Below are 27,378 nucleotides of genomic sequence, written 5' to 3'. Positions count from 1 at the left end.
TCAATTTATATATTTAAAATAATCATTCAATCATTTAGAATCACCAACCCTTTATTTTATTTGAGTTCATATATTTTTAAATAATCATTTTAATCAATAGTGAAGTTTTGTTTAACTTCAAGTATCAAAATCTCGCACTTTAAATAATTAAAGGTTAAATGTGCATAGTTAAATAACACAAGGACTAAAACTAGCACATGCAATAATACATGAACTAAAACACCTATTTCCCCTATATTTTATTTACCTTTTTCATATTAGCTCTAACTCGTACCATTTTCTTGTAGATTTATTATTCAAAGTTGACCTGTAATATTATATAACGACAAAGAATATTATAAAATGAATACACTACGAATGCAATACAATACATTATGAAACAATACGTAACAACCAAACTGAGTGTAAATATTTGATATTCGATATATCTTGATAATTTTTCAAATACTTTTATTACAATTTAAATAGTGGCTATTTTCTTAATAACTTTGAGGAATAGGTTATATTTTAAAGAATTCCTAATACTTTTCCGGCTTTAGAAATTCGTTTGGCTACAGACTTTTTTTTCTCTTACAATCGAAGAAGAAAGCAATGGGTGGAGCGCAGGCAATGAAGAGAATTCCACGAATCAAGTTTCCACAGAGGCATTCAAAGCATTCTGGTATGCCCCCATCTACTTTTCAGCTTTTGGGGTTCTGTAATTTTTATCTGAATTTATCAATATGTTGATGAATTCTTGGTTTGGTTGATTTTTTTTTTTTTGCTAATTTGGTTTTGGCTTGTGTTTTAGAGTTAAATGGTAGAGAAGATTCGTTTAGTTGACCCCAATTAGTTTGTAATTGAAGCAAAGTTGATTGATTGATACCTTTTTGGTTAGTTATAGTTATGACTTATGTTCAGTTTCAATCAAATGATAAAACTGTGAAAAAATAGCTGGCGAAGAAGAGAGCTGGGAGTGGGGTTAAGGATCAATTGTTTTTGCTTTGAGTGATGAGTAACTTGATAATTTGATCTTCCGAAAGGGTTCATAGAAATTTTTAATTTAGAGTTTGTGGTTGGTTTAGAAAGTTTCATTTGTGGATCTAGGACATTTAGCTAGGAGCAATTCCTCAGCAAGTTTATTCCTTTGTGAATTTATACCCCGTTATAGTAGATTACATTTAAAAAGTCATTATTGAACAGAAAAATGCTAAAATTTTGTTACTAGTAATAAAAACTAATTTACAAGTAGTTTAACAAAAAGGAATCATCTTTATTTCCTGCTTTATTCTTTTCTTTTGAAAAATTCTCCATATTTCAGTTTTAGACTAGAATGGTATAGATGATTCATGTAGCCAATAGCCCAATACCAAGTAGTTTGGGGTTGAAGTAAAGTTGATTGAGTGATTGCTTTTTGTTAACTTTTTCTTGTGATCAGTTTTAATCAAATGATAAATTTGTGAAAGAGTTGCTGGTAAGCAAGAGGGGTTGGGGGATGGTGGTTCAGGATCAATAGTTTTGCTTCGAGTGATGAGTAATTTGTTAGATTTGGTCCTTTTGGTAAATGGGTTTAATTTTGAAAGGGTTCATAGAAATTGTCTAATTAACAGTGTCGGTTGGTTGAGAACATCCTATATCCTCTGCAAATTCATTCTTTTGTGAATCTATACCATGTTACTAGAATACACGAATGCATTTAAAGAGTCATTATTGACTAGAAAATTGCTAAATAATTGCGTTCTTGTTTTCAAAAACTAGAAATGAGGAATAAATTGCTAGTAGTAGTTTAACAAAAAGGACGCATCTTTAATTTCCCTTCTATTCATTTTCTTTTGAAAAATTCTTTTTATTTCAATTTTAGAGCAGAATGGTATAGATGATTCATGTAGCCAAGTCCAGTCTGCTTTTGGGATTGCAGCAAAGTTGATTGATTGCTTTTTGTTTACTTATAGTCGTGTTTAGGTTCAATCACGTAATATGACTGTGAAAGAGTTGCTGGTGAGAAAGAGGATGTGGGGTGGGGGTGGAATGGTGGTTCAGGATACGTAATTTTGCTCCGAGTAATGAGTATCTATTAGATTTGATTGTTTTAGTGAATGAACTTAGTTTTGAAAGTGTTTGTAAAGTTTGTCTAATCATGTATTGCAGTTGGTTGAGGGAGTCCCGGTTGGGGATCCAAGGGTATTCACTAGAAGTAATTCCTCTGCAAGTTTATTCGTTTGTGAATTTATACCACGTTACTAGAATACCCAATTACGTTGAGAGTCATCTTTATTTTCTCTTTAATTCATCTTCATATGAAAATTCCCTTTATTTCAATATCTGGGAGGAGATGGTGGGGGATAATACCATCATGAATATGGTGGTCTGTTTTGAAGGAAAGGAATGGTAGATGTTTTGAAGATAGATCCAATTCCATAAACAAGTTTAAATGGAATTGTTTAGTATCTTTACTCTTTTGGTGTAAACAGCTGTGTATAGTAGATACATATCAAATTGTAGATTTGATAGGAAGCTTGTAAATGACACTTTTGGTGGTGGCCAACATTCCCTTAATGCTGAAGAATACAATTTTACCAGTGTCAAAAATAAAATAAAATATGTGGGAGGAAGTTTCTTCCTTTAAGATACCCTTTAGGATACGAATAGGCAATGATGTTTCTTTTTGTGGAAAAATTATTTTAATACAATAGTAGATGATGCTATAGTTGTAGCCGATAAGGGTTATGACTTCGGATTTTACTTTTTCTTTGTTATTCTAAAAAAAAAGAGATTTACTTTTTCTTGTTATTTAGTTTGTGCATGAGTTTGATGGCTATTAGATTTTTCCAATGTACTGCATCCTTTGAGACTTGGACAAACAACATCTATTCATCTACTTGAAGTTTGATCTTCAAGGTAGACCAAAAGCTATCAAACAGCTTTACACATTAGATTTTGATCTCAGATCTTCTAATTAAGCAGTTCACTGGAGTTTCACCATTCAAACTGTCACGAGATTTAATGTCGATGTTGTATTCTATGCGGGAGGTTGCGGAGGACACAAATTAGGGTAGAAGATTAGTAGGTAGGACTTATGAGTGCATTTTCTTGCTGTCCATCATACTAGTAGTCGCAGTACTACTCTTGTAGTTTCTTGTTCTTCAATTTTTGTTACTATTTGTTGTTTTTTGTACTTCGACTATCATATTATTGTGTTGTAGTACTATTTTGTTACTATTTCGTTACTTCCTTTTCTGGACTGCTTTGGACTGTTCTTTTCTTGAACCGATGGTCTATCTGAAACAACCTCTCTACCTTTGAGGTTAGAGTAAGGTCTGCGTACATTCTACCTCCCCAAACCCCATTTTGTGGGACTACAATAGGTATGTTGTTGTTGCCTTTATTATGGTAAGTCTCATCGATCTAGTCCTTGCTTATCAGTAGTATGTATCACTGAGTTTTTCTGGCTTCATATATTTACTAGTAGTTTTCCTTATCTGTAGCTTAAATAAGGCCCTTGAATGCTGATGGAGATAAATAGCTATGACTAAGTGGGAGAAACTTGTAGGGGTGCTAACTTACACTATCTCTCAACTCTCAACGTATCCTCCTTCAAACCTGCCCTATCTATTGTCCTATATCACCATTGTGTTGGTCTTAATTAACTGCAGGTCCATTTTGTGCTTTATTCGTCCCACAGCTTAGGTACCATCCTTCACCAATTTGTGGTTAGTCTAAGGAGTTGTAGACTGTATTAACAATTTCACATTCTATGGTGAATTCACAAGTTGCCGGGCTTACCAGAAAAAAACACAAATTATTTATGGCTGCCAGATTCCAAATTGTTCTATGGTGAATTCATAAGTTGTAGCAAGATTCCAAGTGCACCACTTATATCTAGAGTTGATTTCTCATATGGTCACTCAATTAATAGCTATTATATCAGAAAGTCACTTTCTCTGTTGAAAAAATTGGAATCAAGAAAAAGGATGACTTTTCTGAAATAATAACTATTAGCTGAGTGACCATATGAGAAATCAACCCCTTATATCTGCCAGTGCAAAAGTTTACTGGTGTAACTGACTGCTGCAACTCATTGTGATAGTGTTTAATCATATCATATCATTTCTCTTTCTGTTTAATTTATCTTTTTCAATCCTGGGTTTAGGAACTGTATATATTCTTTTTCATGCTGCCTCAGTCCTATGCTCGTCATGCTTGCTTTTTACTAGTATCTTATAAGTTTTTTCAAGTGCATGATGCATAAGGACTTGTCATTCACCTCCCCCCTCCGCCCGGTATTGTTTTTAATGTCAAAAGGCTCTTGTCATCACAGAAACATGAAAAGTAAATGCCAGTTGTCTTGTTTGTTTGTTCTTTTTTGAGATCAAGTAAACGGTGTGAATCTGGTTTGTTTAAGAGGGAGAACGGGTTATATTGATTACTAATGCGTTTAGCTTTTAACTGGATATATCTTACTTCATCCAAAAAAAAAAAAACACACTTGTACACTTCCTTTCTTTTCCTTTTTTTTTTTCTTAAAACAAAACATGAAGGTTTTTCTTCCTGCAGGTACCACATCACAGAATTCCCAACATCAGAAAACTCCAGCAGCTGAAGAAACTCCTCGAACATTTTTCTCAAGGTCCCCACCTAGCATGTCTGTTGCAGGGAAGGCTTCTGATCAACCCAAAAGAACACCAGTTACTCAGGAGGAAATTGAATCCATTCTGGTACACAATCTTGAACTTATTGACATTTTCATACAGACAATTTGTGTTAGCTAGAGGCCTTTGCCTATTTAGTTTTTTTTCTTTTTTCTTGGTCACCGTGATGTCCAGGCTCGAGGTAGGCCAAAGAAGTATTAAGAAGAGGTGATTAGACTAGATATGGTGCATCTTCAGCTTATCGAGGACATGACCTTAAATAGGAGTTTATGGAGGTCGCGTGGATTACGGTAGAAGGTTGGTAGGTAGTTGAACATTGTCTCGCTATCCGACGGGATAGTCTTGGTGCACTGTACCTGTTTCCCCGTTCATACCAGTAGTAGTAACATTTTTCTCGCAGTTACCTGTCTTATGATTTTTGTTACTGCCCAGGTAAGTCTGTCCACCTAGGTATGGACAAATGGGAAGAAATCACCTAGTGTTTTTTTGCCTCGCTGGGATTTGAACATGAGACCTCATGATTCTCAACCCACTTCATCAACCACTATGCCTCGCCCTTGAGTGCTATCTAATTGGCTTCTTTGAGTGAGATTGTTACTAGGGAAGCAAATATGTAACTGGAAGAACATGGAAAGGATGTGTACTTGCTGTCCGTCAAAAGTGTCTCTCTCTCTCACGGCACATGCTGAACATAAGATGTAGACTTAGGCAATGAATCCCAGCCTAGTTATATGACAGATAATGCACCATGATTAACTTCTAGCCAGTGATGTATGAAGAGTCGTAAGTAAAAATCCCAAACATGAACTGAGAATCAAAATGACCTTTCGAACATGGACTGGAAAACAAAATGACATTCTAATGAATTGTAGTATTTGCCTCTTTTGTTATGCTTTCAATTCGTTCATCTCTCTAATTGTTTTTTCCATTTGGCAGTTGGGTGGCTGCATCTAACTTCAAAGCGAATTACCTTCAGAGAGACGACACAGCTCACAACTTCACGCTCATGTTTAGTGACTGGTTGACTACATTTTCGTGTTTATGTTTTAGCTGTTGTACTTCTTGAAACCAGTGACATGATTGTTAATAATTCATTATGCACGGAATGATTATCGAGACCTGGATTGGCAAACTACCGTGTACATTGATAGGCCTTTTTTTTGGTACAGAATGTAACCATTTGAAGACATTGCATGATTAGATTTCTCTACCATCTGGCTAGAGAAATTTGTTATTTGCAGACATTGCATGATAACTTTTAGTCCTGTCAAATATCTAGAACTTAGTGGTAGGCTGTGTACATCACACTGGGTGTGACCCTCCCCAGACCTTGCTAACGTGGGATGCTTTACGCACTGTGTTGCCCAAATATAGAGAACTTACAGACGACTCCGACTTTGTTGGGATTGTAGCATAGTAGTGGTCGTTATTATAGACATTGCATGATGAGATTTTCTATCATCCAGTCAAAGAATTTGTAGAAATTCATTAACACTACATTCTTGGAATTGTTCACCTTGGCATAAAGCTCTGTGTACTAATGATGGTAAGCTGAAAATTTCTGCATATGTTTCATTAAATATTTTTCTAGGCCGGTGAACTAAGGCATAAGTTATGTTCCGTACGTCCCGCCAGACATAAGTTCGATTTCAAAGAGCAAAAATTAAATATCAGTCTATTTGAAGAGCAAACTGTGTAACTAAATGTCCAATTATTGAGGGAAAAAGGACAAATATACCTCTGAACTGACGTAAATGGTATGCAGATATTCTTTGTCATACTTTTGGGACATTGGTACCCCTGCCATCCAAAAATTACTAAATAGGGATACGTGACACAATCTTATTCGTCGATCCGATATTAATAAATGTTGGATCGCGATAAGATTATGACACGTGTATGTCCGTTAGTATAAGGGTATATATGCTCTAGTTTTTGGACGGTAAGGGCACCAATGTCCCAAAAATATGACGAAGGGTATCTGCATACCATTTACGATAGTTTGGGGATATATTTATCCTTTTTAAGGTAATCGTCCTAAAACTGACAACCCATAAAATTTGAATCCAAGTGTAATGTAACAAGAAAATGAGAATATAAATCAAAGGGGTAAAGGTATAATAATGATGTAAAGAATCAAAGAATTAACTTAGGAACAATCAAAGAATAAGAATGATTACTCGATAATTTGGATAAGTAAATTCGGTTTTTTTCAAATAGGATTTCTTTTCAGGCTCAAACCTGAGACGTCTAGTAAATAGTTCGACACTTGTTTGCATACAACTTTCCACGATGTAGCATGTTTGTTACCGTTTCAATTGAACTTAATATTCGACATAATGTGTACTAAATATTAAAATTTGAATTTTTCATCATTATAAAGATCAATAAATTGAATTATAATTTTTTTAAAACTAATTAAAAATAAAAAGTATATAGCAACATAATACAAATTTCTCCAAATTTCACAAGCAACGAATCAGATTCATTAATTCAGACCAACAACTCCGAGCCCAGATTTTGACCCAGCCAAAGCCCAAACTCTCTCTTATACCACGCTCCCACTCAGCGCGTGTACTCACGTGTTCAATACTTATAACAGTATTTAACTAAATTTAAAAGCTCACTCAACTGATCAATATACATTTTCATTCCTTTCTTCTTTTACTCTTCACAAAAAAAAACAAAAAACAGAGTGCATTAGATTTGTGTTTTTTTTTCTTCTTCTTCTTCTTCATCTGATTACGTATCGAATCGGAATTTTTGTTTGTTTGAAAGATGAATTCTCAGATTTGCAGATCTGCTTCACGAGCTACCAAGTCTCTGTTCAGTTCAAGTTCACGTGCTTTTTCCGGTAAAATTTTCGTTCCATTCCTCCTTAAATCTCGAATGTTTCTTCCTTCTTCACTTCCTCGCCTAATTGTTCATATATATATATAACAAAATTTATCAATTTATATGTGTGTGTGTGGTGCATAGACTGATTTTCAATCTATGTGCATTTCCAGCTTGGTCTATTTATGTGTATGTGTGCAGACTGATTTCAAAATTCTTGTGCAGTATCGAGCTCGGTGTGTGCAATTGTGCTTTGATTTGAAATCTTAGATGTTTCTATTATGCATGCCTTTAGCATTATTGATGTGTTTGATCTATCTATGTGTGTGTGGTCTCAGACTGATTTCAGAGCTCATGCATCTTCGAACTTGGTGTGTGTGTGTTTGATCTGCCTGGGGGGAAGACTTGACCTTTTCAATCATTATATATATTTCTAGAAAAAAATTATCAACCTATATATATGTGTGTTCACAGACTGATTTCAATTTTCGTGCATCTTCGAGCTTGGTCTATATATGTGTGTGTGTACGCGCGTGTGTGGGCTGCCTTTAGTACTGTTGATGTGTTTGATCAGTGTGGAGAAGCATTGAGCTTTGTTCCTTCACATTTTTTATGATAGGTTAAATTTATACATAGGGATGATCTAGTGGGAATGACTACACGAGGGGCGGAGCCAGGGTAGTGTAATTCGTTGAAAAAATTACACTATATCATAGACCAAATCGATTCAATGTCTGTATATCCTCGATCAGCCTCTATTTCTGTTTTTCGCTTGTACAACTGACCAGGCTTTGCTCATTAGACACAATATGTCTGTCTTGCCCTATTTGCAGGGGGACGAGCAGCGGCTGCAGCAACCACAGTTTCTTTGAGAGGAGTTGTGCCTTCTTTAGCTTCATATGGCAGGACTAAGTCCCAGAATTCGTGTTGGATCTCGGGTATCCTTGCCCTTCCCGCAGCAGGTTGGTATCTTATAACTTACCTCTGTTATGCTGCTGCTAAACTTTTTTCTGTCCTTTGCGAATGCGCCTCTTTGGTGAAAATTTGAATTTTCTGTATGCAATGAATAACAAAAGAAATAGGAACCTCTAGTCTAATTTCGTTTTATTTCTCCGTCTTTATTATTTAGCTTACATGCTCCAGGAGCAAGAAGCGCATGCTGCTGAGGTATCTTATTCTTGCTCTTCTTATGAATCGACGTGTTATATCTTGCATTTATCGTTATAGTCCAACCTCTTTATAACAACGTCGTGTTTTTTTTTTGGCTGCTATAACGAGATATTATAGAAAATATATAATATAACATAATATGATAGTTGGTTCCAAAGAAAACTAGGTTGTTATAGTGAAATGTTATTATAGAAAATGATTGTTATAAAGAGGTCTGACTGTATTTGCATTCTTTGTCACAACTGGCACGGCACATTTTCTTACAAGATGGAGCGCACCTTCATCGCCATCAAGCCAGACGGAGTGCAAAGAGGCTTGGTATGTGAATTCCATGAACTATCTTTGTCCCTCTTGCATCCATGATATGCAGATATAGAGTTCTCTGTCGAATTGGCTAAGAAAGTTTCATTCCATTGCAGATTTCAGAAATCCTATCACGCTTTGAGCGCAAGGGTTTCAAGCTAGTCGCGATCAAAATTGTGGTTCCGTCTAAGGATTTTGCTCAAAAGCATTATCATGACCTTAAAGAAAGACCATTTTTTAATGGTCTATGTGGTTTCCTTAGCTCTGGCCCTGTCGTAGCAATGGTTAGCTAGATTGAATTTAGCTAAGTCTAACTTTACTTGTTTGCTAAAGAGTTTCACTTTAAATACTTCATAATCGAATTCTAGGTATGGGAAGGCGAAGGAGTGATTAAATATGGAAGGAAGCTTATTGGAGCTACAGATCCACAGAAGTCAGAACCCGGAACAATTAGAGGTGACTTAGCTGTTGTAGTCGGAAGGTACCAAATCTTCTTCTGTTAATTCCATAATTAGGCTCCGTTTATTCTTATTAAGATTAAGACGTTTGAATCTGAACGAGATGAGTTGCTTTCCAGGAACATTATCCATGGGAGTGATGGACCTGAGACAGCCAAGGACGAGATCAAACTATGGTTCAAACCAGAAGAGTTGGTTAAGTATACAAGCAACACAGAGAAGTGGTTATACGGTGTGAACTGAACAAAACTCGTTTTTCTTAATTTAAACTGTGATTAACTCCGAATGAATACTCGGAAACTATTGATTATCTGAATAAATCTGATGAACATTTCCCTTAGAGTAGCAATGTAACCTTTAGCAAACTGTTATTTAGATGGTTCAAATAATCAAATGTACTGAAATGTTGCTGAACCAGTGTCACCAAATTGATTAGCAGTCTCGGATATTTGAATAGACAGAGAGAGATGTTCTTCCTCCTCGTTCAAAGTATTGACAATGACTCTCTTTTCACCCGAAAATCATAGTAAGCCGGGAAGATTGTTTGAAAAATTGTTTGTATTCTATGTTTACGTCAAACCAATTAATGAATGCAAGATATTTATGTTTAAGACCATGGTTAAGCAATGCATATTAGCTTTCCAATGCAGTACTATTATATTTAAGATTATTATCATTTGCCAATGGAAGAAGGTTTGAATATATAGCAACATTAAGCAAGACGTACGTGTTTGTTTTCTTCAAACCCCTAATCCCCTCTTGTTTGCTGTTATTAACGGATCTCGGTTAATTTTCCGTTTTAGTTCGCTAAGTTTGAAAAGTCCAAATAATATAGACTAGCCACAGAGCTTGAATACGATTTGTAATATGAGATTCATGGATCATAAACCATGTCGATCTCACTGAACTTTCCCCTCTGAAAGTGTTCTTCTCAATGCCCGAGCTTCCACTCAATGCGTTCTTCTTAATTTTGTATAACTTAGTTATTTTTTTTCTTAATTTCAATTATGTTGGTGTGGTGTGATGAGTTTGTCAAATGCTCGACAAGCCGCTACATTAATGATGCATAAACTATGTTGGTCAATCAAGTTTGTTCAGTGATATTCCCAATCCAGACTAGAAAAGGTGGCACGATTTCAATTGTTGCCTTGCAGGATGATATATTTTTTATGTGAATTGTGTACGAGGCTAAACCTCTTTGAAAATTAAATTTCAACACTTACGAAGAACAAATATACATAAAACGAAACAAAGACAAGTTATTTCTGACTAAAACACAATTAAACTAAATTAAATTGAACTTGAGGACTTCTTAGAAATGGGAAGATTTAGGACGGACGGTTAACCTCCCTAAATCTTCCCATTTCTAAGAAGTCCTCAAGTTCAATCTGATTTAGGACATGCGGTCAACCTCTCGAAGAAAGTAACGCGCATAGATGATGTAAGAAAGGATGCAGTGTTGCAAACCGCTCGTCTGATAGGTGATAGTTTCGCACCTCTCTTAAAGAATGGACAGAGGGAGGGAGTACTTTATTGTATTGCATTGCATTATTTTGATAAATAAATGTGTTTGAATAAATTGCACAGTTTTCGCTTTTACATGAGATCATATATCTGTAATTTGAAGAGTAAATTTATAATATTATAAAATATATTGGATAAAATTATTACAAAAAAGATTAAGATAATAGATAAAGTAATTGTTTAGATGTATTAAAACACTTTTTAAAACATCAAAGTGTTTTTGTACGGAAAGAGTAGAGTGTATTAGAGATAATAATGCATACATTGACTTTGTTTATTACAGTACTTTGTTTGGTACACATTTTCAACTTATGTATAACTAATGCTTGTATTAGTAATACGTATATTGAAGAGCGTATTACTAATACTATAAATTTATATGCATTAGTTATGCAGTGAGTTTCAATGCATGTATTAGCATGATTAAAGACACAATTGTCGCTCAAAAACTTTTCCACAACAAATATTTTTTTAAATGAAATTATGCAATGCACAATACTTTAGTACACCAAATCAAATGCTACATAAGAAAAATCTCAACATTACTAATACAAACATTACTAAATACACTATATTTTGCATTATTTTTATACACTCTACTAAACGATCCCTATAGTATAGATATGTAAAGAGAACAATTGATTCTTTAAGTTATAAAGTTTACAAAAATAATAATATTTAGGTGTGTTTTTTATGATTAATTTTTTTAAAATAACAATAAAATACTCTTTGTGTTTGTTTTTACTTGTCAAATGTCAAGTACTCCAAAAATAGATTTTTTTTTTAATTTTTTTTGTCACTTTTAACATATTGTAAAAAAATAATCTCTTATGTGTTTTACCCTCGATATTAATTGCTTATTTTCCAAGATCTAAAACTACACATCAATTATTATGGGTAGAATCTGAATAAGTAAAAGTGAACGGAGGAAATATAGTCTAATGAGTAACAACGAACAACCATCCAAACAAGAAATAAGTGGAGCACGTGATTTGTTCGTGCTCGATCCAATAATCAAACGGTGCACCGCCTCTACATATATATAAATTCGCGAATAGATAGAATTTCGCAAGTGTTTCACCATAATTTTTCATCACTCTAAATTCGCCGTCTTTTTCTTCTAAAAAAATCGAAACCCTAGCATTCAACATCACCTCTATTCAGGAAGTTCATCATCTTCTATTCGATTTCACAAACATAAACAGGTTTACTTTTGTTACCATTATTTTCTGCAATTTTTGCATATTTTTGAGGCAGATTGTGTTTCTCACGAGCTCTTTTTATACTTTTTTTTAAAATTTATTGTTATGTTCGTGTTGTTATGCGCAAAATTTTTCGTATGAGTGTGAATTTTGCTTCAATTAGTTTAATTTCTTTTGATTTTGTGGTAATTAGAAACTAATTTGTTTGGTGATTTCTTTGTACATCCTTTTGTTATGTGGATTTGAGGGATTTTATGAAAATTCCTGAAGTTGCAGTTGACGATACCAAATAGTTGAAAGTAAGGCTTAGTTGGAGAATCTGTAGTGTTTTTGCAATTTTTGAGATAGTTTGTGCTGCTCCTCACGAGCTGTTTTTATCCTTTTTTTTTTGTATGTTCATGATGTTATGCTCAAAAAAAGTTTCGAATGAGTGAAGGATTTGCTCTAATTAGTTCAATTTCTTTTGATGTTGGGATTATCAGAGACCTAATTCTTTGGTGCTTTCATTTTACATCCTTTTGTTATGTGGATTTGAGGAATTCTATGAAATTTCAGAAGTTACAGTTGACGATACCAAATACTTGACAGAGGCTTAGTTGTTAATGTTGTGTTAGTCATAAATTCATAATTATTAAGGAGAACTAGTGTTTCTGCAATTTTTGAGACAGTTTGTGCGTTCTCAGCTCGTTTTGTCCTTTCTTTTTTCTTACATGTTTAGCTCAAAAAGCTTCTCTAGAGTGATAATTTGCTTTAGTTATTTGTTAAACTTTTGGATTTTGTGGTTATCAGAGACCTAGTTTCACCTTTCAGGTTTGCTTCACTATTACAGATACTTTTTTTGATGATTTCGTTTTACAGCCTTTTGTTAGGCTGACGTGAGAAATTTATATTAAATGGATGACAGTAAGTCCTAGTTTTAAGAGTTGTTAGGTCACTGTGAGATGAGGAGGACCTACACTGTTTTAAGTGAACACTTAATAAGCTGAATTGTGAAGAGATCTGACCAGATAGAGCAGAATATGTGTACTGACTTCGTATAGCTAATGGCCCACACTTGTTTGAGGTGTAGTTGCTTCTGCTGAAACCTTGTACCTGTTCTTTTTTTTTTCAGTTTGTTTTATTATGAGGGGATTTATTTCCTAGAAGAAGCTATGATGTACTTACTGTTTCTAAGAATGCACGCATCAATGCTTTCTTTGTTGTGTTAGAATGTCTAGATTCTGGATGGAATTTGGAGAAACTGGTAGGGGTAATCGAGCGTGGAGTTAGTTTCAACTTTTGTTCCTTAAAAGGCGTTAGGTGGAGTGAAGGGTTGGCATGTAATTTCTAGATATCAATGAGAGCTTGATTTATGAGCAGAGTACCTGATTATTTTTGTGCTTTTGTTGTTGTTGGGATTATTAAAACTTAAAAAGGCTGAATGCTGCGGAGATGTGTTACATTTTTTGAAAAGGTATGTAAAAACTACTGGAACTTCTGATTACGGGCGGGTCATGTTTATCTTTGGGCCGTCGCTCTAACTTGTCTATTTGAGCAGTTGCTTTGTCCCTTTGGTTAGTATTGTCAAGTTTCTCCATTGTTTGGTGTTATAGCTTGTGCTAGTTATGCGACTATTCTTCCGTTGATAAAAAAGTTCTTAAAATATTAAATACTGTTACAAAAAAAAGTTTTGAGGTTAGAGAAAAAATGAATGATGATGTTGCCATTGACTCTAATACGTAATTTTAGTTTGCTGTAAATTTTGTCCTAATAGAACTCCTCATATAACTGCATTCCTGCATGATTATTTGTCTGATTGTCAGATTAAACTAAAGTATTTTGTTACCTTCCTTCACCTGCAGCGAGAAAGAGGCAGGGAGGGGAAACATTTTTTGTTTAGTTGTTGGTTTTTATCCTCTGTATTTTGTGACCTATCTTTTCCCACTGAGCTGATATTTTTCTTCACATGTTCAGCGTTATCCATATCCTTCTCCTCATTGATCAATTCAATCTGTCATATACTGCCGTCTTCTTTTGACGACTTTGATTTTTCCTTCTGTGCCTGCATCTTCAGCTGTCCTTTAAGTTTAGTTGGATATTTCTATGTTGTATTCAGTTGACTGATTTTCCTCCCCTCTCAGATGGCAGCTAAAATACTGACAACTGAGACTATTGCACTTACAGAGAAAAAAATGGACATGACATTAGGTAAGCATGCCAGCTATATATGTTTTATGTCTATATTTTGGTTTGCTTCCTCTTTTGCTGATAATCACTTGATGGTTGCAGACGATATCATCAAGATGTCCAAGACGAACACAACCAAAACTAAGAAGCAAAGAGTTTCGGTAAGCACACCACTGTCTTGACCATTTAGTGTTTATTTCAGCTTTTGTCAACTTGATTTGGAACTTTTTTAACATCTATCCTCTGCTATTTTGCAGAATAGAAGCCAAAAGTTTTCTAATAACATTGCTCAGGATAAATCTGCTAAGATACAAAGGTGTATGGACACAAGATCATCTATGAGACAGGTACTCTTCACAATTGGCGCAACCTATGAAGGATTTTGATGGATTCTTTTTCATATTTGTGAATGTTGAACACTTAAGACACTGTTTGTGTTGATATTCTTCTTCTTAGGGGGCTCTTGCTCAAAGAAGATCAAATTTTCAGGGAGACCAGTTTCCTTTGGCAACTGAGGCTGCCAGAAGGGCAGCAGTTGCTCCTATTCGCAATAGGGCTTTCAATCGAAGCCAGGCAGTGAATGTAAATAAACAGAGGTGTGTATTGAATTGTGAAGATAATATATGATTAAGCTTGTTATTTGTTAATTCCCTGGACAGGCTTTTGTCAAATCTGGAGTAACAATTGAACTCTCATTTGATGCAGGTAAATTGTGGTCCTATTTATTGTAGATGAATTTGCCATGTGTCTCTCCTTCATTTTATGTACTTCAAAAGCATGCTCTTCCCTGTTAATCCGGTTGGGAGACATTCAAGTTGCAGTCTTTGGAAGTTTGTTCAAGTGTCGAATGATGGTTATTTTCCCTCAGAAAAGTTACATCCTTCTACAACATGTTGGTTGACTTCAGTTTGTTGTGCATGTGTTGTATTTGAGTTCTACTCTTTTTAAGTTGGTATCAGGACACTCCAAGATGTGGAACTCTTAAGGTGGATTTGACGTGCATCTGGGAGCTGGCATAAAGATATGTTATAATGAGATTTTCCCTGTGTTGGGGTAACTGCATAGTTTCCAAGGATTTGTCTGGTAGCGACAACATCATGGGGTATATGATGACTTGTTAGTTTGAGGTTTTGGAATGGTTGCTTCATAAGAACGGATGCCCTTGGATAACTTTGTCCCATGGCAACTCAATTCTATGGAAATTGATTATCAGTGATTTTCTTTTGGGTACAGAAAGGATGTCCTGATGGAAGATTCTGTTTGAAGTGACTCAACTATTTCACAATGAATTGTCGTTGAATTCCCCTCGGGTTTTGGATTATCAATTCTTTCTCAATTCCTTTCCTCTTCTAAGTGCCAAATTTTTTGTTGATAAGAAGTTTGGGGAGGCATGGAGCATGACAATTGTCTTTGAATTTCTTTTTGGGATATTAATAAGCAATTCTTCCGCATTTTCTTTCCTCTGCCCAACCATCAAAATTTATGTTGATAAGAAGTTTGGGAAGGCATGGAGCATGACACATGGCATTCATCAGATTTCTTTCAGCAATGAGTTTGCGAGGCTGCTGTGCATTTTAAGTTTTGCCTTCTACACCTTACACAAACATTTTTGTATTATTTTGTGGGTGGCATGGTACTATTGGTTTTTGAAATTGTTGTTGCGGGTCACGTAAATGGTGATACTTCTCTTTGCGTGGGCGTGTATCCAACTCTTGTTTGTGCCGTAACCTCATGGCAGTGTTTTGGAGGATAGAGATTGCATGTTGTACTTGAGCTCTTTAGCAGAAACAGTTAGGTTTGTGGGACGTGTGGAGGGGTTTAAATTTTGTGTTGAATTATGTAATGTTGGGAAGTTTGCTGCAACTCTATTGAAGCAGTTCTAGTTTCGTGGTGAAAGCCGTTCTGCTGGAGTTAGGAGTACTATTGGATATTTGACTGATGAAAGTTGTCCAAAAACCCAAGAGGATATTTCTTCCACATCAGTGTTTCTGTTAGTTCTAGTTTGGACTTTGTTTCCTTCTGGTGGGGGATGAGCTGAAAGCTATCCATTTTTGTTTTGGATGCTGGTACTGTTTCTAAGGTTTGGCTAGTTGAGAAGTTTTAATTTGAGGACCGATGGTAAGTTGGAAGTAAAAAAACTATACGTGCATAATGATTTCACTGGGAATGTCATCTGCATCTTGGTGCTGCTCACCCTTTAGTAAGTAATCTGCGGATAAGCACTTCTCCCTACAGTCTCTTCAATTCTCTTTTTGTTACTTGTGCAGGTTTGGGGCTCCTCCAGTTCAGAAGATTGCTGCAAATGGTGGCAGGTTTATTGCTAAGGTAAGAGAGGTTCAACAGTAACTTATATGAATTCTTCCTTTGTAACTTACATCCTGCATTGCCTTCGTGATGTCATTGATCTTGTAGATCAGCTAGCATAGAACTTGGTAAGTTCTGGAAAAAATGTAACAAGGTCTGTGTTTTGTTTGTAGCAACAAAAGCAGGAAGTCAAGCCAGTGTCAAAGCAGAGGCCTCAGACATTAGATTCTCTATTTGCAAATATGAAGGAACAGAGGATGAAAATGCAATCTCAGCAGAACATGCCAAAGAGAAATGGAGGTGGTCAGCATGTAGCGCCATGGGCTAGGGGTCGTTTTGGCAAGTGAGGAGACCGATGCTTAAGCTGTGGATCCATATGTCGTTGCAACTAGGTTGTTTTGTAAAGAAGTGATAGCAGAGCTCCATGCCAGCTGATCCATGAGCTATTGCTCGGTTTGGCCCTCTTTGTGTAACTCAGTGCAGCCTGGATGTTATCTCTTCTGGAAGAATGACGAGAACTGTTTGGAACATGTGATTCCATTTCGCTTTATTCTATCCATATTAGAAACTTGTACAGCATTTCTTAGTTTTGGAGTCTGTTTGGATGGACTAATTTTTGGTGCTTTTAAGCAATAATAGTTTTAAAGTTGAGTAAAATAAGTAGTGTTGATAAAAACTTGAAGTTAAAACAACAAAAATAATTCAAAAGTCGGTTAGGCATCCTAATTTATTGCTACTGATTTATATACATTATAAGTTATAAGCTCATTGAAACATGCTTTTGGTTTGATTAATGTGTCTTTGTTGTGTTTAGATAAGCTTTGTATTCCTAATGAAGGGGAGGCATTGATTCCTTCTTTTGGCTCAAGTACATTTGGCCGTAAAAGATGGGTATGTCTTTTTGGTTCTTCATAATTTCTTCCCACATTATTTGATGGCATGTCAGTAGTTGCAGCTGAAAGAAGGTGAAACTGTTATTGAGTCGCAGGAAGTTATGTTGCTTGGACTTTTGAAATGATGGAGCCCCTGCTTCGCCTGCGAAAGGCACAGGGTTCGATTCTCTGCACCTTCATTTGAGTCATTTTAATCAACATTCCTATTATATGAGGCCTAATTAATTTGAAAAGTCTTGCTTTGAAGATAAATGCTCCCTTACCAAAACAACTATATTCTTGAAGGGTTAGTAGCCATGTTGCCACTTTTATAACTCAGAAATCCTTGTAAATCTCATCATTCTTTTGTGTATTTACCACAAAATTAGGAAATGTAGTTGTGATATCCCTGAAACATAATGAAATTCAAAACTCAGTAAAATGATCATAAATTTAATAAAGTAGCTTTCACTTGCTACTTTTCGGTCATGTTTTTTTGATAGGAAGTTTCAAATTTCATAAGTAAAATTTTAAGACAATTTAAAATTTCACGATAGTAATTATACATGTCATCACCCTGCATCGAAAAATTGACTTTTCGGTCATTTGTATTCTCTGAGCAATTCAAACATAGTTCTATTAATTTAACATGACAAAAGCAATAATTTCATGACTCAATTGTTATAATAGCTAAATTTACTTCCTTTAATGTGATGATATATATATATTAACTTTATTGTTATAATAACGGGTAAAGTATAAATAGTGAATTAGGATTAGAGAATTACTTGAGATATGGAATTGTCATATTTTTCAACAAAGATGGATTATGAGCTACAAAATTACTCCACTCTTCTATATCTATCTTTCCATCCCCTTTAGAATCTGCCTCTTCAATTGTCTTCATCCACAAAAAAAAATTAATTAGCACTAAATATGGGTTAGTTAAGAGTATAAATATATGTTAATGACAATATTTTGTGTAAGTTGCATGTAATTAAATGACACATAATTACTTATTCGCGCTAGGTGTTTATATCAAACTAAACAACTTAATATTTGTAGTTAAAATATATGTCACCTAAATCAAATGTTCCGGAGCCAAAAGGGTAAAAAAAAAAGAGCAAAATTTCCAAAAGGGCAACAAAACTTGAGGATCAAACCAAAAGGGCAAAATTTGGATTGAAGGATGGATGCCATGAAATCATTGGTTGGAAGGCGCACGCTGACATGCTCTTTGTAAGGCGTATGTTGACATGCGCCTTGTACGATGCACACCGACATGTGTCTTACAAGGCTCATGCTGACATGCGCCTTATAGTTAATCTGTTTTATCTTGGGAGGAATTAATCTACAAACTCAGATACTTGAAGGGATTAAATTTCTTAAAGATATACAGTGGATCCTATGGACTCAAATTTTTTATTTTCTGTCTTTCAATTTCATCTTTTTCTATTTCTGTTTTACTGACCTGAATATAGGAGATAACATAATTAATGGCAAACAACTTGTGTTGCCAAAATAGCAAAAATCCCTCTCTAATATTATTTAACAACGAATTATCAAAAAAAAAATTGTTAGCTACAGCTTATGTTGCGAATTGCGATAGATTGGCAACGAATTTTATTGCATACCTTGTTGATAATTACTTCAACTATATTATCAGTGAGTATCAATTCTGACTCATATAATAGCCCAAAAATAAGCTCCTTCACCTAAATTCAAGAAAAAAAAATCAGAAAATTATCTTAGTGAACTAAATTAAGGCTTATCTAGCTTCTAATAAATGTCATATTGTATGAATAAATGAATAGTACTTTACCTCTTCACGTCCAATAAAGCCTGTTTGCCATATATCATATAGTTTAAATGCAACTGCAATATCAGAAACCATAATTTCAATTGATTGGTACGACGAAAGTTATTTTTTAAAATAATTTGAAAAATATGACTTTTTTTTGGTTTTTCAGTATTTCGGAGAGTAAAAATTATTTTTTGAAAAAGCGTTTATTATAGATAGTGTTTGATGAAACTTTTGAGTACTTTTAAAGATCAATAATAATATGAAAGTGTTAGTAAAAGCAGCATATTGTTAAGAAAAACGACTTCCATCCAAAAATAAGGAAAAATATATTTTTTGAAAAATGGTTTCCCAAAAAATATTTTCTAACAATCAAATATTAGAAAATAACGTTTTTCGAAAAATTCCTTACCAACAATTTTTTCTGCTTGTGAAGCATCAGGATGAAAGATACTTAGTGTACGGATAAATTCTCCAACGTCAATTAGCCCATCCTTGTTGGAGTCAAACAAGTTGAACATCTACACGTAATACATGAGCTCTAAGAATTTAACTAAATTCATTACTTTTAAAAATTTGAGTTATATATACATATATGGCAAAAAATTATAATGTGTTAGATAATAAGATAACATTCATTAATCTGAACTCACCAACTCTATACTACATACATGAAAAAAAAGAGTCAAAATATGTAATATAATACATATATACTTATTAATCTGAACCTACAAACTTTAAATTCTGGATTCACCTCTATTGTACAGTAATGTTTTCTCGCAAAACTATAGGCCTAGAAAAGAAGTAGAAAATTGAAGAATGAGTGTCGTTACAATATAGAGTCAGATGTAAGACAGGTTCTCCATATTCAATCGAACCTATTACTTTTCATTCGAATTATTTATATATAAACAACAACAACAACAAAAAGTAAAACATGCCAAATACCAAGACCATATTCATTCTGAATTCACTAGATTAAAATTCTGAATTCGTCTTTGTACCATAATAAAATTAGCTATGTAGAAGTTGGCTCACCCTGTCTGAAAACAAAGAATGTTTTCTGTTATCTCTGAATAATCCAAGCTGGAACTCTTCCTGTAACAAAAATAATATTAATTGTTGACAAAATATTAAAAAAAAATAAAAATAATTGGGAATTAGACTTTTAATTAGGGAATTTACTAAATATTACATAAATATGAAAGTCATTAAATAAATAACTAAGGAAAAATTTTATAAGAAAGAAATTAGAATTACTCTGCTAATAAAGCCATCATTGCAAATTGAACAACTTAATTTTTTGAAGAGTTCAGTTAATAACTTCACATCTTCCAAAGAAACTGCAAATTAGAAAATAATTATTTTTTAATGACATAAAATAATCTATGTTAAATAATAAAATAAAATTTGAAAAAAGAAGAAGAAGAAGAAGGAGAAAATTACAATGTGTTTGAGCTGCTAGTAAAGCTTGATCTTCATATATTCTTTCTTGTTTCCTTAAAGCACACCCCATTTTATAATTTTTTTTGTGTTGTAAAGGCTCCTTAGATATATATATATATATAGAGAAAAAATATTAATTATATAAATTATCAGCGTAAAAGAAAATTATATATTTCATCACGTTATCTTCTTAAAATATGGGATTAATAATTTATTTAAAAAGTATAAGAATCATCTCTTAAAAATATCTTGAATCGAGAATTTATCAAAAATAATCTAGATCTTTATAAGATAAAAATAAGACTATGTACGGAGAGAAGATATCACTATTAGGATTTATGGTGTTGTATCCTTTTGAAATATCTAGAAAGTCTGCTTTTGACTTTGAAACAAGAGTAATTGGTATTATCACATTTTATTAGCATTAATGACTAGGATAATTTTATTCGAGACTCGAATTTGGGACTTCATGCAGATTAAAAGTGAAGGGATCATATCTATCCCACGTAATTACATTTTATAAAAGTTATTTATTCATATTCCTAGGAATTCCATTCTTTTAATTTTACATTTTCATTTTTTCAATAATTTTCCTTTTTCTTTATTAGTGTTGTTGTTTATTGAGGGAACCAGGTCCTATTGCTTTTATAATGTGCCATTGCCTGGGAATAAAAATGTTCACCAAATTGGTTGCACACAAGTAGTTTCCAATTTCATGAGAAAGGCATCAAAGAACATGGACTCGTTTCCAATTTTGCTTCTAGTTTAGGTGGGTAACCCGGTAAATATACATCTACATGAATTAGCTTATCGATTCTCTCTCTCGATATATATATATATATATATATATATATATATATAGTACCATAAGAATATATATTAATAATCAAGTTTTGAAAGCATTAGCCGATCTGGTACATCAATATATGGAATACATACCAAACTTGTACCTTTGGTGCTTAAGGAGCACTTAGCAAAAAAAATAAGCCTATACAAAGGCCAGTGGAAGTCACTGGCTACTAATCTAAGGAGGTTCAAAATAAGGTTGGCATCCTTTGTTCTTTTTGATCTGAATGTGGGCAAATTCATTCTATCCAAATTTACAAGGCCCTTAACAAGACTAGGAAGATTAGCATAAGAGTTGAAGACTTGGTTAACATCAGTTGAAAGGCTAATTGAAGCAAGTTTGTCCGCAGGTTGATTTGCCTCTCTAAGGCAGTGATTGATGGTGAAACCATGCTCTTCAACTATTTTTTGAATCTTCTTAACTGGGATGTACATTCTCCAAGGGATACTCCAACTTTTAGTGATAGCTTTAGCAAGTAGAATGGAGTCTGTTTCTCCGATGATCATATTTACTCCTCTTTGTATGCATAGTTGCATTCCGTGTAGCATGGACATGGCTTCAGCCCAATTGCTGGTTCCTTCTCCAAGATTTATAGTGAAGGCCATGATGACTTGTCCCAATGAGTTCCTCAGAATTCCACCTCCACCACACCTGCCATTAACACAAGATCCATCAGTATTGAGTTTAGCAAACATAGTTGGTGGTCTGATCCAATTCACTCTTATGGCATTTTTATGATTAATAGAGACGTCAAAGATTTGGTTAATGTTCTCCCAAGAGTTCTCAACTTTAATCCTGCCAAAATTTGACTGCAAAGTGAAAAACAAAATGTTAGTAATGTTTCTTTTTGATCTATACACAGAGGGCTTAATAGTTTCATATTTATGATTGCATCTGCTCCTCCATAACTCCCAACAGATAAACATGGGCAACACTCTTGTGATGTAAGATGCCACCGGATTGAGGACTTTCTTAGTCCACCATTTTTTTAGCAGGTTCTTCAGATTAATGTTGGTGTACTCTATCCCAATGGGCGTTGCATATAGTCTCCAAATCTTCTTTGCGTGTTCACCTGCATAGAAAATATGTTCTGCACTTTCCAGAGTGGTAGGAATATTATTGTTAGTACAACAATAGCAAGTGGGAGGTAAAGGGATACCAAGCCTTGCAATCTTGGCATCTGTAGGCAGTCTGTTAATAATGGCTCTCCAAGTTAAAAAGGACATTTTGAAGGGGATGTCTTTATGCCATATTTTATTAAAATCAGTGCTGTCAATACCCTTGTGCCTACAAATATTCCAAGCTGATGTCACAGTGAAATTGCCCACCGCAGTAAGGGACCAAACAGGTTTATCTTGTTCTTCATTGTTCAGATTCAGCCCCAAACCTGTGATCATGACCTTAATCTGATTAGGAAGTTGGTTCTGCAGAATGCTCCAGTTCCACTTTCCATTTTCGAGTATTTCTTTAACCATGATATTGTGGACATTAGAACCAGTAGGGAGAAGTTTGTATAAAGGTCCAATTTGGGACCAATTGTCACACCAAAAATTTACCTCACCTCTTCCCAAGATCCATTTGATTTCATTTTCTGCTATCTCCCTAATATTACACATATGATTCCACCAAGTAGATTGTCCTTTCCTCCAAGTAACTAGAGCAGGATGGGTATTTTGGAAGTACTTATGTTTCACAAACTCAGTCCACAATGAATTGTTGGTTCTAAGGTTCCACCATTGCTTGTACGAGAAAGCATTGCAGACGTCGCCAATCCTTCTTATATTGATCCCACCTTCTTCAAATGGGAGACAGAGGGTTCTCCAAGCAATCCAATGATGTTTACCACCCTCCTCTTTGCCAGACCAAAAAAATCTAGCTAGATATCTTTCAATATTATCAAGGGTGCCTTTGGTGGGTTGTAGTGCAGCAAGCAGATGGGTGGGGATGGCTAAGAGGACATGCTTGATGAGAACAACTCTTCCCCCAGTCGAAAGCAATTTGTTATGCCACCCTTTGATTCTGTTAATGATGTTCTTGACTAACTCATTGAAATGACTAGTCTTCTTCTTCCCACTGATAAGAGGGCACCCAAGATATTTTATGGGAAATTCCTGATGATTCATACAAGTAATGAGCTTTATCTTGGCAATAAAGTTTTGTTTAGCGTTGTTAGCTACAGAGAAACAACTTTTGTTCTTGTTGATCAATTGACCAGAAGTATTCTCATAGATGTGGAGGGTTCTAAGGAACATCTCAAGGGTTTGTTTACTCCCATTGCAAAACAAAATTGTATCATCTGCAAAGGAGAGATGATTCACCTGTGGTCCATTCTGGTTCATATAGAAGCTTTTGTAACCCCTTCTTCTTGGAAGATCATTAAGCATTTGAGATAATAATTCAGAGGAAAGTACAAAAAGGGAGGGGGAGAGGGGATCACCTTGTCTGAGCCCTTTTCCTGATTTGAAGAAACCTTGTCTATCTCCATTGACAATAATAGAATACCAGTTATTGGAAATGTACCTGTAGATCAAATCAATCCAGATTTCACAGAAACCCATTTTCCTCATTACCATACATAGATAGGTCCATGAGACCCTATCATATGCCTTGGTCATGTCTAATTTAATGACCACATTGCCTCCTCTATTAGGTTTTTTGATGTCATTAATGATTTCCTGGGCCAAGAGGATGTTTTCTGAGATTGCTCTACCCTTTATAAAACCAGATTGATTATTGGATATAATCTTAGGGAGGATGGGGCTGAGTCTGCTATTCAAGATTTTGGATATGATTTTGCTTGTCACATTGCAAAGGCTGATTGGTCTGAGGTCTGTGAAGTACTGGGGGGATTCCACTTTAGGTATCATGACTAGACATGTGTGAGTGTAGAATTTGGTGAGCTCAGCACCTCCCATGAAGCTTTTGATAGCCATTTGAAGAGACACTACAACAAAAGAGACGTTTAGTAGCAATATATTTTCCTTTTAGCGGCCATTGAGTTAATGTCATCGCATTTATAGTCGCTTTATTGCTCCAAAAATATTTAGTGATAATTAAGTTTATTATATAGTCAGGTTGGATGGTTCAATGATGGAGCCAGGTCCAATGGTTCAATGATGGAGTCAAGTTAGAGACGGGTGTTCATCTTGGCGGGTGTAGTTCTAGCCGCAACCTTTTTGATAGTAATGAAGATTTTGTTGGAGAAATTGTTTCAGAGAGGTTCTCTGTGTCGAGACATAGATTTGATGGAAGAGCTTATGGAGAGGAGAAGCAAACTGTTGAAGATTATGTGAAGAAGGTGGACAAATTTATTTTGTCAGAAATTCAGGCCAAGGGGGAGATTTGTTGGGTATTATTTGTCCTGAGTTTCTTACCATAAATAGGTTTTCCTTTTATGAAAAGGTTTTGGAGTGGCTAGCCTTTTTCTTGTAGGAAAAGGTTTAGAACTCTATAAATAGAGACATGAATGTTCCTTCTAACTTAATCAGCATTCACAATGTAGTCCTAGGGGCTTTGAGAGTTTTGGTTAGGGGGAGAATTTGTGGGACACAAGCTTGATACATTATCACTTGTGTGAATCTCCCATGTGTTTCGAGTGAATTGGTTGATGTTATTTCTCTCTATATTTTGTACTCTCATGTTTATATAGTGAATTGCTCATCTCCTTTGTGGATGTAGGTCGATTGACCGGACCACGTTAAATCTTTGTGTCTTTTGATATATTTCTCGTTTGTCTTCTTACTCATGGTTTTTCGAGGTTTACTTTGCTAGCTTCCGCATTACACCTGATTATTTTCGGTCCTAACAAAGTTAATGTAATTGCATCTAAAGATGCTAAAGCCTTTAGCGACATTTATATAAAGTGTTGGTTATAAAAACTTATAGTATTTATAATTGCTGCTAAATATAATATAGCGATAATTATAGCCGTAAAATCCTTTATTTGTCGTAGAGAGAGGGTTCTCACCTAGAATTATTTGTTTATATGAGTAATAGAAATAAGAATATATGCTGTCAAAAGGAAGATATTGGAGACTATGGAATAGGAAATATGAAGGGACTGTTCTCCACTTTGGAATTGCTTTCATGTTACAATCATCCGGAAATGTCAATTATTCTTATGCTTTCAGATAGCTAACCACAAATGTTCGGATCGAAATAATCAAGTGTTAAAAGAAACTATCAACATAAATCATGAATGATGCATGATAAGTCAAAAGATAATGGAAAAAATATCAAAAGATACATAATAATTTAATGTGGTTCAATCAATTAACTTATATTCATAAGTGAAGATGAACCATAACTATATATTTTTTTTTAAAAGTATAAAATATCGAAAGACTAACTTTATAAAATGCACTCTTAAAGAGGTTATCACAAGTGGCAAGGCAGCATTGGTGTCTCGAAAATTCTTCTCCTAAACAAAACTCCAACTCTCTAACCTCCTTAATGCTAATGAGAAGGAAGGACCAACTTACTTTATTCCTCCAATTTACTTTTTTAGCCAAATAAAAAATATTTATATTTTCTTTTTAGGATAAAAGAATTAATTATGGTGAATGTATTTCTTTTCTTTCAAGATAAAGAAAACCTCAAACATGAAAAATTAGGGTAAACACCTAAAAGGGATGCGATGGGGTAAATAGGTTCCCTTCACCCTTAATTAGATTCAAGCCTCGAAAGTGGAAGTGCTCTTCTTTTTAATAGGTCTTACGCAATGCAAACTCTACTACTAACGAAAATCTCTTAACAACGAGCTAATTTCCAACGGGACTTTTATCAGGAAACTTTTACATATTTTTAATAATTTTTGAATTGATTGGTGCTCTGAATCGAATATTGAACCTCGGATAGAAAAGAATAAAAGATAGCTAATAACATTTCCTTCAAGCTATACAAGACCAGAAAATTAAAAGAATTACAATTTGCATGAGTACATTGAATTTGGGATAAAAGCAATAAATTGCAAAAAGTAAAATGAGAACCATAAATTAGGCATCCATTTATACATAAAGAGTAAAATGAGAACCATAAATTAGGCATCCATTTTATCATCCATGTATCTCAAAAAAGTCATATCATATTTGCATAAACCTTCAAATCATGCATGGAATGTATTCTTTCTTGTCTTGTTTATAAGCAGAACCTATTGAATGGTGGTCATTTGAATAATTTTTATCAAAAAATTACATATTGAATACTCTTTGTCGAAAATTATATCGTGTATATAGAAATGATATTGTATGTAGGTCAAAATTACTTCTTAAAGTTTCAAATATGGCTTCAAACAATCCACACATGTTTCACGTGACAAAAATATATGTTGTGGCTTTACTATTATAATAGGTAGAGACTCAGGGGCGGAGCTACCCTTGCCCGAGGGGTGTCAAGCGACACCCCTTCATCGGAAAATTACATTGTATAGGTAAGTCAAATTCTATTTTTATACCTATATATATTAGAATTGACACTCCTGAACCAAGTTGAAGTGTTGGTTCAGCGGTTCAGGGGCTACAAAGTTCCGCCTTGTCATTGACCTAGGAGTTGGGAGTTCGAACCTTGCTGAAGTCTATTTTTTTTAAAGGCTTTCAACGTTTTTTTTTTACTTTTTAGACAGCTGTAACTTTTTTGTCTTTAGTTTTTAGATAGCTAAAACGTTTTTTTCCTCCAATTTTTAAACCATTGACTTAAATTAAGTTTACTTTAATATTTTATTTTTTTAAAAGAAATAAAATACACTTTAGGGATTTAGAGTCTAGGGATTAAACAAATCCCCAATTCCAAAATCAAAAGTTTTGAAGAGGAAGAGTCCAAAACAA

General features: G+C 34.4%; 4 protein-coding genes across 7 annotated transcripts; 3 read left to right on the top strand and 1 right to left on the bottom strand.

Annotated features, from left to right (window-relative positions):
- Positions 1–519: 519 nt before the first annotated feature.
- On the top strand, positions 520–5,868 carry LOC102584958 (uncharacterized). Its single transcript, XM_006352185.2, has 3 exons — positions 520–661; positions 4,534–4,694; positions 5,565–5,868. Exons 1-3 carry the CDS (start codon positions 592–594, stop codon positions 5,580–5,582), a joined length of 249 nt encoding a protein of 82 aa, XP_006352247.1. The 5' UTR covers positions 520–591; the 3' UTR covers positions 5,583–5,868.
- Positions 5,869–7,329: 1,461 nt separating this feature from the next.
- On the top strand, positions 7,330–10,005 carry LOC102584638 (nucleoside diphosphate kinase 3-like). 2 transcript variants are annotated; one of them, XM_006352184.2, is made up of 7 exons: positions 7,330–7,482; positions 8,297–8,425; positions 8,593–8,630; positions 8,901–8,951; positions 9,053–9,220; positions 9,305–9,417; positions 9,514–10,005. In XM_006352184.2, the coding sequence occupies exons 1-7, from the start codon at positions 7,407–7,409 to the stop codon at positions 9,635–9,637; spliced, it is 699 nt and encodes a 232-aa protein (XP_006352246.1). In that variant the 5' UTR covers positions 7,330–7,406; the 3' UTR covers positions 9,638–10,005. The 2 variants fall into 2 exon arrangements, with proteins under 2 accessions (XP_006352246.1, XP_015166336.1); XM_015310850.1 differs by lacking the exon at positions 8,901–8,951.
- A 1,971-nt stretch (positions 10,006–11,976) lies between these two features.
- Positions 11,977–17,338, top strand: LOC102583976 (uncharacterized). The gene is made up of 7 exons (XM_006352182.2): positions 11,977–12,123; positions 14,241–14,307; positions 14,389–14,447; positions 14,544–14,633; positions 14,743–14,882; positions 16,554–16,611; positions 16,764–17,338. The coding sequence occupies exons 2-7, from the start codon at positions 14,241–14,243 to the stop codon at positions 16,935–16,937; spliced, it is 588 nt and encodes a 195-aa protein (XP_006352244.1). The 5' UTR covers positions 11,977–12,123; the 3' UTR covers positions 16,938–17,338.
- LOC102584292 (calcineurin B-like protein 4) lies at positions 17,300–20,801 on the bottom strand. Of its 3 annotated transcripts, none has more exons than XR_001474033.1 (9): positions 20,710–20,801; positions 20,524–20,606; positions 20,302–20,361; positions 19,676–19,784; positions 19,285–19,337; positions 19,097–19,177; positions 18,251–18,363; positions 17,747–17,871; positions 17,300–17,657 (listed from the first exon to the last, which is right to left on the bottom strand). XR_001474033.1 is itself a non-coding variant. In XM_006352183.2 (8 exons), exons 1-8 carry the CDS (start codon positions 20,777–20,779, stop codon positions 17,799–17,801), a joined length of 642 nt encoding a protein of 213 aa, XP_006352245.1. In that variant the 5' UTR covers positions 20,780–20,801; the 3' UTR covers positions 17,300–17,798. The 3 variants fall into 3 exon arrangements, 1 of the variants encoding a protein (XP_006352245.1); XR_001474034.1 differs by having other exon boundaries at positions 17,300–17,651; XM_006352183.2 differs by having other exon boundaries at positions 17,300–17,871.
- Positions 20,802–27,378: the final 6,577 nt, after the last annotated feature.

This window comes from Solanum tuberosum, unplaced genomic scaffold (assembly GCF_000226075.1).
Source record: "Solanum tuberosum cultivar DM 1-3 516 R44 unplaced genomic scaffold, SolTub_3.0 scf00147, whole genome shotgun sequence".
In the NCBI taxonomy this organism is placed as follows: domain Eukaryota; kingdom Viridiplantae; phylum Streptophyta; class Magnoliopsida; order Solanales; family Solanaceae; genus Solanum; species Solanum tuberosum.
The sequence above is the reverse complement of the archived record's forward strand: the minus strand, read 5'-3'. Positions and strand labels throughout refer to the sequence as shown.